The sequence below is a fragment of the Poecilia formosa genome, unplaced genomic scaffold, assembly GCF_000485575.1.
Source record: "Poecilia formosa unplaced genomic scaffold, Poecilia_formosa-5.1.2 Scaffold440, whole genome shotgun sequence".
Classification (NCBI taxonomy): Eukaryota; Metazoa; Chordata; class Actinopteri; order Cyprinodontiformes; family Poeciliidae; genus Poecilia; species Poecilia formosa.
In genome coordinates, this window is record NW_006800379.1 from 237,137 (window position 1) to 250,827 (window position 13,691).

Below are 13,691 nucleotides of genomic sequence, written 5' to 3' on the forward strand. Positions count from 1 at the left end.
CACACACACACACACACACACACACACACACACACACACACACACCCACACATTTTCCCTTCACGGTCTCTTACCTGTGACAGTGATCAGCATGGGAGCAACCAGGGGCCTGTTGTTATCCAGTTTTCGGCTCAGTCGAATCTCTCCGCTGGTGTGATTCAGGAGCAGAAGGTGAAGCTCATTGCCCCTGTCGATGGTGTAGTACAGCCTGTCAGACACATCAGGGTCATGGGCTGGTACCCTGCCAATCACCCCACTGGGGAAACTGTTGGACCGATTGGAAACAAAGTTGTTGAAAATGATTTGAAAGTCCTGCAGGGTTGGCCGATTGTCGTTCTGGTCCACCAAACGGATTCTGACGGTAGCCCTGCTCACTAGAGGTGCTGATGTGGCCTGGACTACAATGACGTATTCATTGCGAGCCTCATAGTCAAGATCAATGAGTGAGGTGAGCTCTCCTGAAAAGATGTCCATCTGAAAGATCTCAGGGATATTGCCCTCAACAATTTGGTACATGATCTGAGCATTAGCACCTTCATCCGGGTCAGTGGCAGTAATCTGGGCTACCACAGACCCCACAGCGCTATTTTCCTTAACCAAAACCTCAAAATCGTCAGCAGGGAAGACAGGAGCGTTGTCATTTACATCAAGAACTGTCACCTGGATGTGGACAGGTGTTCTTTGAGGGGGCACCCCACGATCCACGGCATAGGCTGTGAGCTCGTAAAATGGCACACTCTCCCGATCCAAACGGCGAACAGTTCGTACAATGCCAGAAGTGGGTTCGATGGTAAAATCTCCATCTCCATCCTCACCATTTTGAAACGTGTACTGAACCCGGCCATTGGCGTGTGCGTCACGGTCAGTGGCCGAGATCTGCAGGACACTAGTGAAGGGGGGAGCATCTTCACTCACTGTCCCCTGATATCTGGGACTGAGGAACTGAGGTGCATTGTCATTCACGTCATTCACGTTCACCTCAACATATGTTGTGTCAGATTTCTGTGGTATGCCATTGTCTTTTGCTGTGATAGCTAAAGTGTAGGTCATTTGGTCCTCATAGTCAAGCTCTGCCTGGAGTGTGATTGCTCCTGTTGCCGGGTCGATGCGGAACTGGGGGATGTTGTCTTCAAGAAAGTACGTGATCCGAGCATTTTCTCCTACATCGTCATCCGTAGCGCTAATCACAACCACTGTACTTCCTGGTGGCCTGTCCTCGTTCACGCTGACAGAGTAATGGGCACTCTGGAAAACAGGTCGGTGTGTGTTGGCATCAGTAATGTTTATGTGCACCTTGCAAGTGTCCTGGAGTGTTTGATCTGAGGCGATGACAGTTAGGATGTAACGACGCTCCTGCTTATAGTCCAGTGGTAGAGCTAAGGAGAGAAGCCCCGCTCCTCCTGCTGTGCTGATAGCAAAACGGTTTCTGGTGTTTCCGCCTGTGATCTGATAAGTCACTGCACTGTTTACATCTCTGTCCACAGCCGTGACAGTCACTACACTGGTGCCAACGGCTGCATCCTCATTCAGGCGGGAATAATACTCCTTTTGGAGGAACTCGGGGTGATTGTCATTAACATCCATGACTGTAATGGTGACACTCGCTGTAGCAGAGAGAGGTGGCATGCCATAATCTCTGGCCTCCACACCAAAGAAATAGTGTTCCACAGACTCCCTGTCGAGAATAGAGCTGACAGTGACCCAGCCCGTTGCGGAGTTGATGACAAAGGGTGTGTCTGAGCCAGTCTCAGTCAGCCTGTACTCCAGGCGAGAATTATCAGCTGTATCTGTATCTATAGCTTGGATGTGGAGGATTGAACTACCAACTGGGGCACTCTCAAGTACAGATGCTTGGAATGGTGTGGATACAAATATAGGAGGGTTATCATTGACATCGGTCACCTGCACACTCACAATTCCAGTATTGTTGGAGAGAGGTGGCCGGCCATTATCCTGAGCGCGAACACGGAGCGTATACTCCCGCTCAGATTCATAGTCCAGTGGTGCCACCACCTGAATTTCACCTGTTACGCTATCAATGGAAAACTGTCCACGGCTATTACCACTGATGATATTGTAGTGAACAGCAGCATTGCTGTCCTTGTCCCTGTCTGTAGCGCTCACACGTAGGATCTCAGAGTGAGGTCGAACATCCTCTTTCACTGCCACCACGTAGCGCTTTTCGCTGAACTGTGGCACATTGTCATTTTCATCCAGAACGGTTATAAAAACTTTGACGGTGGCAGAGCGTGGACCTGGATCCTTGCCCTGGTCACTGGCCTCCACCTGAAGAGTGTAATGTTCATTTGTTTCCCTGTCCACAGATCCTCTGGTTGTAATTAGTCCTGAACGTGGGTCAATCTCGAAAGCAGCTCGTGCTATTGCAGCGGATTCACCGATAAACCGGTAACGTATATTGGCGTTGAACGGAGAGTCTGAATCTGTTGCTCTTAACTGTAAAATTGGATAACCTTCTTCCACGTTCTCCCTAATTGTCTCTCTGTACTCTGACTGTTCAAATATAGGCGAATGATCGTTACGGTCTGAAACAGTAATGGTTACCATTGTGGTCCCAGAGAGCCGAGGGGATCCGTGATCTGTCGCTGTGACCCGAAAGTAATGCAGATCCATGTGTTCTCTGTCCAGAATCTGAGTGCTGGTGATGAGGCCTGTGTCTGGATGGATGTGAAAATAGTCAGATGATCGACTATTCATCAGTGGGGCCATTGTGTAGCTCACCCGGCCTGCATCACCTCCATCAGGGTCTGTGGCTGACATTATAATGATGGAGGTGCCTGGCGGCTGGTTCTCTGCCACCTGGACTTGGTAGTTATACAGTGAGAAATTAGGGTGTCTATTGGCTGCGCGTCTGGAACGAGACCATGGCATCAAAATCCTCCTCGCCTTTTCTCCCTGAGAGCTATCATCATCTGCCACTATTATCAGGCGTTCCAGGCTCCTCTCTCCCCTTGAAGTGTGTCTTTTCTCCCACTCAACCTCATCCCCCTCAGCTCCCTGGTGGCTTTCATCTGCTTGGGTTTCTCTCTTCCCTCTATTGCGATCAAACTGTGTGATGGTTGAGGTTCTGCTGCCCCTATACCGACCCAACCCTCCCTCTGCCTCACTTTCTTCCTGGCCGGCCTTTGTTACTCCCTTTACCCTTTCCTTCTCCCACACCTCCTCTTCCTCTTCTGCACGTGGTTCCTTGTCTCCCGTCAGCCTCGTCCCACCCTCCCCCACCTGTAGTTTTCCTCCCCAAACAGCATCAGCAACAGCAGCGGACCCCTCCAAGCCCTCTCCCTCCCTTTCTGCACTCCTCTCTCCTTCTTCTCCAGTCCCCATCTGCTGCCTATCTGACTGTCTGACACCTTCGGGCTCTAATGGCTCTTGATCACCGGATTTTAATTGCATATGTGCGCTTTCACCTCGCTCAGTAGCTGAGCAGTCGTTGGAAATACTCTCAGCGCACCCAAGATCCCCTTGTTGCATCTCGCTGTGCCACGAGGATTTTCCACTAACAGATTCCTGACCATGCCCATTCTTCTCATTACTTTCTTTCTTTTCGTTGTTGTTATTGCTGTTAGTGTTGAATCTGCTCCACAAAAGCACCTGCAGAGCTTCTTTTGGTGCCGAAACTACCTCCTCTGCAGAGGATGAGTGAAGCATGGTTTCATCCTGCTGAGTTGTCGTATTAACTTGCGAGGAAAGCAAGACGTTCTTTACTACTGGGTGATTAGGCTGCATAGGGAGAAAGGGATTATCTTCAGCAGCAGAGTAAGACGTGGCAGACACAGCACAAGGAGATGTAACGGGAAACTTAGCAGGCAAGAAAAGGCCTGAGTCACTGGTAGACTCAGCCTCTGAAGTTTCCCTCACCCTTAGAGCACACACATGGAGCCTTTCAGCTTGTTTAACTCTCACTGAAAAATGATCTGCATCTGTCTGAACGAGTGGCGTAATGGCTCTTTTGTTGGGCAAAACCTGTCGGCCATGCATCTCTGCAATGTTGTTGAGTGCAAATTGGATGAGGAGATTCATCTGAGCCATGCCTCCCATGGGGGTCATAAGGAGAGCCGCCCCCATTTTTTTTCGGCCCAAACAGCTAAAGCAACCAGCGTCAACCTCCCTCTTTCCTCCCTGGGTTTGACTGCTCTGCTGCCTGGATGCAGGCACTAATTTCCCCAGTGTCGGAGACAGAAAAACTAAATCATTATCCGGGTAATTAGACAAGTTAACGTGTTTGTTGACGTGGTCAACCCCTCCTCCTCCTCTGAGATCATTTCCATCTGTACCATCACTCCTCCCTTCATCGGTAATTCTGGCAGGCTTGGGTTTTGTAAACCCACAACCAAAAAGGGAACCATCTAAGAAAGTCCCTCCTCTTGTCTTGGACCAAGCCACCTTTCCATCACCACCCCACTCTCTGCTGCTGTTTAGATTGATAACATTGTGCCTCCTTAAATAAGAACAATCACCAGCCCTTCTCCCCGCACTAGCTGAGTTCCCCTTGGCACCCCAAGCCATCCTGCTGCTGCTTTCCCTGTACACTGGTTGCTGATTGCTTTTATAAATGCAGCCATTGTTGCAGGGATTAAAAGTTGGAAACTGACAGATGCAGTCCAGTTTTGTTGCTCTGACACAGTCTGAAATGCTACAAACTGTGTAACATCTGAAGATGTCATCAGAAGCGTCAGTATGAGGTAAACTGCATCCAGAAATAGGATGATTGCACCAAGAGGGAGCGGCTGTAAAGGAGCCAAGTGAAGGCTTGTTGGCTGAAAGGACGCGTTGCTTGTTAGGGATTAGACAGCGGACACGCCGTGGTGCTGAGAGTCTCTTCACCTCAGGAGCCCCTCTGAACACCTTTCCCCTTCTCCTCTCGCAACTTCCGGGTGAGCTGCGCGGTCCGGAGGCGTGCACAAAGGCTCTGTCAGCACCACGTTGGACGAGGTGTGGCCTCGGCGCCGACCGTTGCACGCACGTTTTAGTCCTTTGTACTGCCCTTTTCTTGCCGTTTTGGGCCGGCAAAGAGGTAAAGGCAGGTGAAGCGGGAGGTGAAACAACGCCCTGTCTCCCCATCTCGCCTCTCTCCACCCCCTCTGCAGCGCCGAAGCCATCAGAGGTAGAGGTGCTCCCGGTGCTGGGGAGGCGATGAGAAAAAGGTGGTAGTAAAGGAGCCCGAGGGCGTTGTAATCCTCTCAGCCTCTCTTTCCGTGCCCCATCCAGTTGCTCTCCTCCCAGGGTCCCTCCTGCGCGCTGCGCTCCGGTGCATTCCTCTCTCTGTATCCGCACTACAGTCCACCTGCTCCAGCAGAGATCCCAGCTCCCCCTCGGTAATCCGCCTGCTTCCCCACACCGATGCTGCTGCTGCTGGTTTACTTCACCGGCGACTCGGTAGCTGAGGGCAGAGGTCCTTCTGCTGGAAGCCCCTCCTGTGCTCACCGTCCCCGGGGTGAGGGCTAACAAAGGACCGAGGAGAAGCAGGTGGAGCGCCAGAGACGAGAGCAGGAGCGGGGTGAAGCCCGTTATAGGTGCAGCCATTTAGTCTCTTCCTTTCTCCGTATCCCTCCCCTCCTTTCTCCCTTCTCCACTTCAGACTATCCTCTACCTTTCTCTCCAGAGTGCGCGCTTCCACTTCCACTTCTCCACGTCTCCACCTTACTTCTCTCCACCCTCGTTCCGCTCCGGGCTAGGTGGCCACTTCCAGGACCGCCAGCACCGCCCGACACCTTCCCCCAGGCTCCCCCGTCTCTCTGCCGGCCTGGAGAGTTGGCATCTACCCGCTGTGCTCCGTGGAGCTGGAGGCGTGAGCGTTAGGATCGGCGCGGTGGCGGCGGCGGCAACATCTCTCCTCTTGTTCATTCACATCCAACATGGCTCACACACTCACACTGACTGGCGAGCTGGCTCACACACTGTCTCTCAGCGTGTGTGTGTGTGTGTGTGTGTGTGAGAGAGAGAGAGATAGAGTGAGAGAGGCAGTATGAATGTGTAGCATCCATCCATACGCACACACACACACACACACGCACGCACATCATCACGCTCTCCTCCATCTCTCCTCCCCTCCCCCTTTTGCTTGCATCTCCGCCGCCTCTCCCTCTCTCCTTTTTCTCTTTAAATGCGCGGCTCCGGTAAGCAGGGCTGTTACACAGCACCCGCGGCGTCGCCATCCCCACGGCTGGAAAAGGAGGGGGAAGCGGTCCATATCTTACCTAATCACACCTTCATCACCTTACATGAAGCATGGCCGTCCTTACAGACAGCGCCCGCAGGACGGGCACTATCAACAAGAGCACAAACTTATGAGGTGATGAAAGGGAATCCTCTGAAACTTAAAGAGATGCATACAAGCTAAAGAAAGGCTGAGGTTGCGGTTTCAGATTTTTCCGATTTTCTTGCTTTGCGCACACCCTCACTGTGAGGTCAGCTCCGGTTATATCTGATTAAATCATGTAAAAGTGACGTAATCTGCTTGTTATGCCCATTACTACATCTCCCTCACACGCAGGCACAGGTTACTCAGATTTTTTTTTTTTTTTCCATTTATTACAGTGCTGTGAAAAAGCTTCTGGCTCCTTATAAATATCTTCTTTTTTCTTTTTTTATTGCACATGTTTTAGGTTATCAATCACATCTTCCAAAAAGCATAATTATAAGGTAACAACAGAAAGGCAAAAAATTTCCAGATGATGATAAAAGATGATTTTTATTTATTTAGTGGAAAGGGGGTATCAACAGTGTCCCAGAAGGTTGAGTGGAAGAAAAAAGTGGTTTAGAAAATATGGTACATTCAACAGGCATTACCACAGCCTTGAAAGTATTGAAAAGCCCTTTCAAGATGAAGAGGTCCAGAATCTATGTTTCTTGTTTTCACATTAGTTATGATACAGGGGAAACAGGTTATCTGCTGCTGCTGGTTTGTTCTGTTTTATCAAGTCCAAAGTCAGCAGAGTCAACCTGGCCCAAAGTTTTAGATCACTTCATGTTTCCATCCACCTTCAAGCTTTGAGGAGATTCTCATTTAGCAGTATTAATATTTTTATATTAATACAAAAAACAAAACAATTGTTTTTTGTGAATAAAAACAATTTTTTGAATGTAAATACATAGCTACTTTCAATAAGCTGTGTGTTTGCTTCCCATTTTAGTTGATGAATGAAACATGATAATGATTTTCTTATTTATTTGAAAATATTTAGGCAATTTTGGATCTCCATTATAGCGTGCCCCCCGAAAACGTAACATATGGGATTAGTGATGCGAATAATTACAGGCACATCCGCGCAATCATCCCGGTTTAACACTAATTTGCACACGGCTAAATGGGCAGATCAGTTTCCTGATACTTAGTTTTGGGGGCTGAAAAAAAAAATCGCATTATGCAAATTTTTAAGCTTCAAATTTCCTCCAACATTGACTCACAGTCTTCCCATTCAGTACCAATTTATAATGCTGTCTGGGTGGTACACAGTTTCTAATGACACGGCTCAAATTCAATATCAGTTTTTTTTTTCTCCCCTCATGGCTGATCGGAGGAGATACACAAGGCGGGGACGAGCAGCCCAGAGGAGCAGACTGAGCTGCGTCCACGGCCGGAGAGCTGCGTGACCGCGCGTCTGCACGCGTACGCGCGCGTCCACTTGGTTTACTCCAGGCTACGTCTTGAAGATACAGTGATACAATAACGAAAGGGGGCTGCACAGTGGTGCAGTTGGTAGAGCTGTTGCCTTGCAGCAAGAAGGCTCTGGGTTCTTTCCCCGGTCTTTCTGCATGGAGTTTGCATGTTCTCCCTGTGCATGCGTGGGTTTTCTCCGGGAACTCCGGTTTCTTCCCACAGTCCAAAAACATGACTGTCAGGTTAATTGGCCTCTCCAAATTGGCCCTAGGTGTGAGTGTGTGCATGGTTGTGTGTCTCTGTGTTGCCCTGCGACAGAGTGGCGACCTGTCCAGGGTGTACAGGACACCCTGGACAGGTCCTGAACGTTCTGCCTCTCGCCCGGAACGTTAGCTGGAGAATAGGCACCAGCACCCCTCCCGACCCCACCAAGGGACAAGGGTGTTAAGAAAATGGATGGATGGATGGATGGATGGATGGATGGATGGATGGATGGATGGATGGGAATAACGAAGGGGAAGTGTCTCAAACTGTGAACTTGTTAAGTCACAAAGCTTTACACAAACAGCAGATCAGGTGTTCACACTATTGCACTAATTGCAAAATGACTCTGTTCAAAACAATAAGCTGAATTGATCTGGGTAAACTTTGTTAAAATATCTCCTGGAACTGGCTGTTAAATGATAAAAGTAAGTCTACATCAAACGGGTGATGATAGATTACAGATTTTTGCCATTTTTACATTTTGCCACATAAACTCAGCATCAGGGTATTTTGCTGGAATTGTAACTGATAGATCATCACTATGTCCTTCTGTGCCAACCGAGTTAATGCATCATCTCAAAACTCAACCTTTGGCTCTTTCCAACCTTTATTTGATATTTTCAAATGTCAGTGCAACAACCTGTATGTAAGAACACATTGATGTAAGCTGCAAGTTTATCAGTTTTCATGTGAATGAAACCATTATAACAGTTTTTTTTTTTTTTTTTTCTGTCAGGTAGTTTATCTGGTTCCAGCAGATATGGACCAGAGTGTTTCTTTGCCAGTTTAGTAAAACAGAATAAGCTGGCAGAGAAAAACAGACATTTGGAATAAAAAGAAAAGAAAAAGAAGAATTAAAGTGTTACCCTAAAGCTAAACTTTTTTTAATCTCTTGGTCCTATTCTTTGTATTAACCCTACTTTTCTATGTTTACACTAAATGGATAGGGTGTCTTTCTAGCCCTAAGAAAGTGATGATTGATAAGAAGGGTGTGGTACAATGGCTTCAACAAAAAAAAGAAAGAAAAGAAATTAAGTTAACATATTAGTAACTTAAATATTGTAAAATTGTACATATTGTATTGTATATTGTAAAATGTATATTGTACATTTTATTACTGTATTGTAATAAAATGAATTCAATTCAATAAAGTTTATAAGAATAAAATCTAAATATACACATTGAATACTTGGCCCTTTGATTTACTCACATAAGTCCAAATTGCTGCTTTAAGCAAAATCAGCTATTTCATTCTTTGCTGAATAAAATATCCAGTGGAGGACTTGTATCACATTGTGTTAACATGGCTCTCTATGTGTGTATGAGTGTGTGTGTGTGTGGGTGTGTGTCCCAGGGAGGCTGGATCCCTGCCTCCTGTGTTTTTTCTCCCTGGCTTGAATGCTTGGAATATTGCCACGTCAATATGGTGATCAAAATCACACACACCCTCCTTTCCCCATACACAGATTTTGAAACACAAAAGCAAAAAAAGAAAAAGCTTCATCTCCCCTTTCCGGGTGTCCGCAGCCTCCCTTCATGCTCACGCTCTGTCACCAGGATTTGCAGCTTTTTTTTTTTTTTTTCTAATTTTCCTTTATCTCGGTGCCTCCTCACACACCCGCCTCAGCCAGCGGGAGCGGCTGCAGCGCGGGCCGCGGATGTTAACAGGATTTGGAATGGGTCCGTGTCAGGAGAGCACGAGGACGTCTAGACGAGTTGTAACTAGTCAGCGTGAGAAGAGGGATGATGGCTACTGGGCAGTTTAGCCACTCGGCAACGACAGCTTCAGTGTAATGATAGATACTGGGAACAGGGAGGAAGCCTTCGGTTTGAGACCGGTCATCCAGGGGTCAGAGGTCGCGGAAATCCAGGCTTTAACTAGGCGGGTGGCTGCTGAAGTGGGTGTCAGAGCTTCATGTTTAATCAGCATCATGAAGTAAAGGCACTGCCTTGAAGAATGACCTGATCACACATTTAAGCGCACAACCAAAAACCTCAGTGTGTTTCATTAGGACTGTAAGTGACAGACCAACACAAAGTAGGATAGAGAATCACTCAAGGTTCTCACATTTTTTGACAAATAAAAATCTGAAAAGTGTTACGTGTCTTTGATTTATCCCTATTTTACTCCGACAAACCTAAATCAAATATGTACTTTAAGAGGTCACATGATTGGGACTTTAGTTGAGAGCCAACATCATAAAGACCAAGTTACGAATCAGCTGCTCTTTCACACATTTTCAGTCCAGTCCTTCACTACACATTATGCAAAATATGCTTAAAAATAAAGGTTTCGCATATGTGAAACAACAAATTAATAAACTGAACTCACAAACACCTTAAATAATAAAAACAAATACATGCTGCATTTTCAAGTTTTTTTTGTATATATTTTAATGTATATTTTCCCTTCAAATTGACATCTATGCTCTGCTCTGTGTTGCTATTGCATAAAACCCCAAAGAAAACACAAAGACGCTTGTGAATGTAATGTGACAACATAATAAAGGGGTCTGACTACCTTCAAACACACACAGGAATTATTATTGCAACAGGGTATCTAGAGGAAATGAACACATTTTTGAGATCTGATCTGCTCTATTGTAGCACAATGCCACTAATTAAACCCCATTGTTACCATTTGTGCTGTGAGTATTTTCCCCCCCCCCATTGATTTCTAAATGGATTAAAAGTCAGGTGATCGACCCGCTCCAGCCTCCACATTTCATCTTAAGAATTTCATCCCTGAGTTGTATTTCAAAGCCAAACCTTGGTCAAGTTTAGCGTTTGGCTGTGCAGCAGATGACAAACCTGTTCAGTTTAATTCACTAAAGAATCCATAATAAGCTGTAGAGCTTTCTGTGCCTTTTTCAAAATGTCACCCCTCTGCCAATCCAATTTGTTACACATGAATTGAATTATGAGATAATTGTTCTAATTTCTTTGTAAGTTTGGAGTATTTGTGTTGCTAGCGACAATGAGAGTGAATTTCACATCAATAACCCGATTATATATAAATTTACTGAGAATAATATTGACATATTTGATCACTATAGTCCTTACAGAACAAATACTGCATAATACTGTATATTACTTAAAAGTGGAGTTACAGGTCTGTCACACAGCATTCATTAGAAAAAAAAAACAGGCATTATTAAACATGAGGATGGACGGGATTACACATTTCATATTAAAAGTCTCTCTCCACATTACAGAATAGGAAAACTACTCTAATCCTTGTTTGCCCTTGAAGGCCTTTGAGGTATTAAAAGCCCCCCTTTCCCCCTCCACTCCATCAGGGAGCATATAATCGAGACCGCAGAGAATCCACCGGGGGAAAATTTTCTGCCGTGAAATAATTTTGCTTCTTCTTCTGCTGTGGAAGAGAGGCAGTTAATTACAGTGAACAGGAAGTCTAATAACACCGGGACGTGAAAACGTACGCGGGCTCCGGGTCCATTTTGGAAACGTGCCGAGATGTAAACCGACCCATGAAGCCTGCCGTGTTTCCAGGTCTTGCTGTTGTCAAAGCAAACATCACGGTAAACTGAAAAAAATAAAATAAATAAAAAAAATAAAACAAAATAATAATAATAATAATAATCCTACAATCAGAGCAGATTAGGAAATTCCAACCTTTGTATTGTAAACAAAAGGACTCAAAATAGTTTAAAAGTGATCAAATTTCCAGGAAGAACTCAAGTTGTATTCAAACATTAGTAGATTTGTTCTATTTGACAGACGACACAAAAAGAATGTGAACCTTGATGAGTCATCAATGCATCCTTAAAAAAAAAAACTTAAATAATGAATGGCCATGCATGTTGATTCACACGAATACCAACATAAACCAACCGCGCCTGATCCCCAATTCTGTGCAGCTCTAATTAAGTAAACAAACGGATTCAACATGCCTCAGTAAATAAAGTTTAGAGTTGATCTTTTGAAAAGTTACTAATCTGTAGGCTAATAGGATTATACATCGGGGATGCTGCTGTTTCGTGTCCACCTTTATTTTAATTCCAAGCATCTAGTCAGATTAATTAAGCCGAGCAGGGAGTCTAATAGACGGGGTGTTTGGAGGCAGCGAGGAGTGTGCCGTGCCACTTAGAGCTATTTATTATGGATCAGAGAGGCTGGATGGACTATAAACGCTAAACGAAACTGACTGACAGACAGTTACTACGGCACCCTGTGGGGCTCTGACATCAGAGGGGGAGAGAGAGACGGAGCATGATGGGAAGAGACTGCGAAGGGCTGGGAAGGAAAGGAAAGTTGAGGAGCTGAAAGACATGAAAAAGTAACTTGACATGTATACATATATATATATTTTTCCACAGACGTAGCAGAAGCTTATGTTCTGATCACATAGGTTGTCTTCAATTACAGCTGAAGTCTTACAGCCTTACAGTGACTGACAACAGGGCATGTTTAACCGCAAAGACAGAAAATAAGTGAACATTTTTGTTCCCTCCACATGTCAGGGAGCTGTCTGTGGTCCTGAATGCAGCAGCCGGATCCGCCTGTGTATGGAAACACCGCCTGCAACAAATGCTGTCTGTGTGAGATAAGAAAGGATAAACGTTTAAGACAATCAAAAGATTAAACATAAGGTGCGAGAATGTGTGGAAAGTATTGACACCCCTTCATATTTGATCTTTTTAACTGATTGTTTTCTCTATTGGGATTTTTGTGAGAGACTAACCCAAAATAGTGCATGGTTGAAAAGTGGAAAGCAAATGACACATGACTTTATTTTATTTTATTCAGAAATGTGCATGAAATTACTGATGTCATTATTTTTGTTGTTCTTCAGCTCACAGCTGTTCCCACTGTTCTTTCTAGCATTGCCTTGTATTCAGCTCCATTCATCTTAACTCCCTGTCCCTGCTTAGCAACAAACTGCAGGATGTCCCATGGCTTTCTGCCATAAAGAACAGATATACGGATGTTTCTGGTTGTAATTTGATGAAACATGAAAAAGTTCAAGGAAGTGTGAATACTTTCCTCAAAACATTTCATCTAGAGTCTGTAGCCTGAAAGACACAAGCTGTAGTGCGGTTACATACGAAGAAGAAGGTAACGATAAAAGTTGAAAATTAGATTGCATGTAAAATGCAAATGTCCAAACAAGTGTTTTTATTGCATCCGGCTCCCTGACGACTGGCAGCAACCGGCCTCGTTGAAGTCTAAGTAATTACATTAAGCTATATAATCATCCAATCCAAAGCTATTAACCTCCATTTGTACAGTGAACCCTCATGTCTAACTAACTGCAGTGCAGAACCAAACAAATGTTACAAGCCTTTCATTAGAGAACTGACATGGAGGTTTCTTCTGTTTTGCTGCAGAACTTTCCTAATAAGAAATGCTGAGAAGATTGCCAACCTTTTCAAGGAAAGTAATCAATTTCACTCCATGGGTTCTTCAATCTATGAAATGTTGCTTTTCAATTGACATTGCTGTGTCGTTTCGTAAACCTGCCGCACATGGACGCAGAATGCCAACGAGTGTTTTTGAGCCGAAAAGCTGTCTTTTGACCATTTCTTCAGTTTTGTTCCTGTAAGGGGAGAAAATGTGTTTTGCTTTTTCGGTTTTGATCCCACATAATTTTGTTTTCCTTTTTTCATTGACCGACTCTGCAGCTTAAAGTCTGAATTCATCTGCAGGTAGTTGAGAAATAACTTTCACCGCTGCTGTTCATTTCAGCTTTAAATGAACACGTCCCAGAGAGAGAGAAAGCATTTTACTCCTCAAGAGGCAATTATCCAGGAAAACAGAACCAAGCTCTCCTACCTGCCTGTTAATG

General features: G+C 45.2%; 1 protein-coding gene across 3 annotated transcripts in view; it reads right to left on the reverse strand.

Annotated features, from left to right (window-relative positions):
* celsr3 (cadherin, EGF LAG seven-pass G-type receptor 3) overlaps positions 1-6,507 on the reverse strand; it is a 101,629-nt gene extending 95,122 nt beyond the window's left edge. For 2 of the 3 annotated variants that reach the window (XM_007577420.2, XM_016663733.1), the window contains exon 1: positions 75-6,506. In XM_007577420.2, the coding sequence (XP_007577482.1) occupies positions 75-5,541 (5,467 nt within the window). In that variant the 5' untranslated portion in view covers positions 5,542-6,506. Of the gene's footprint in view, positions 1-74 lie in introns of all 3 variants that reach the window. The other variant, XM_016663734.1, reaches the window with a different exon arrangement.
* Between the last annotated feature and the right edge of the window lie 7,184 nt (positions 6,508-13,691).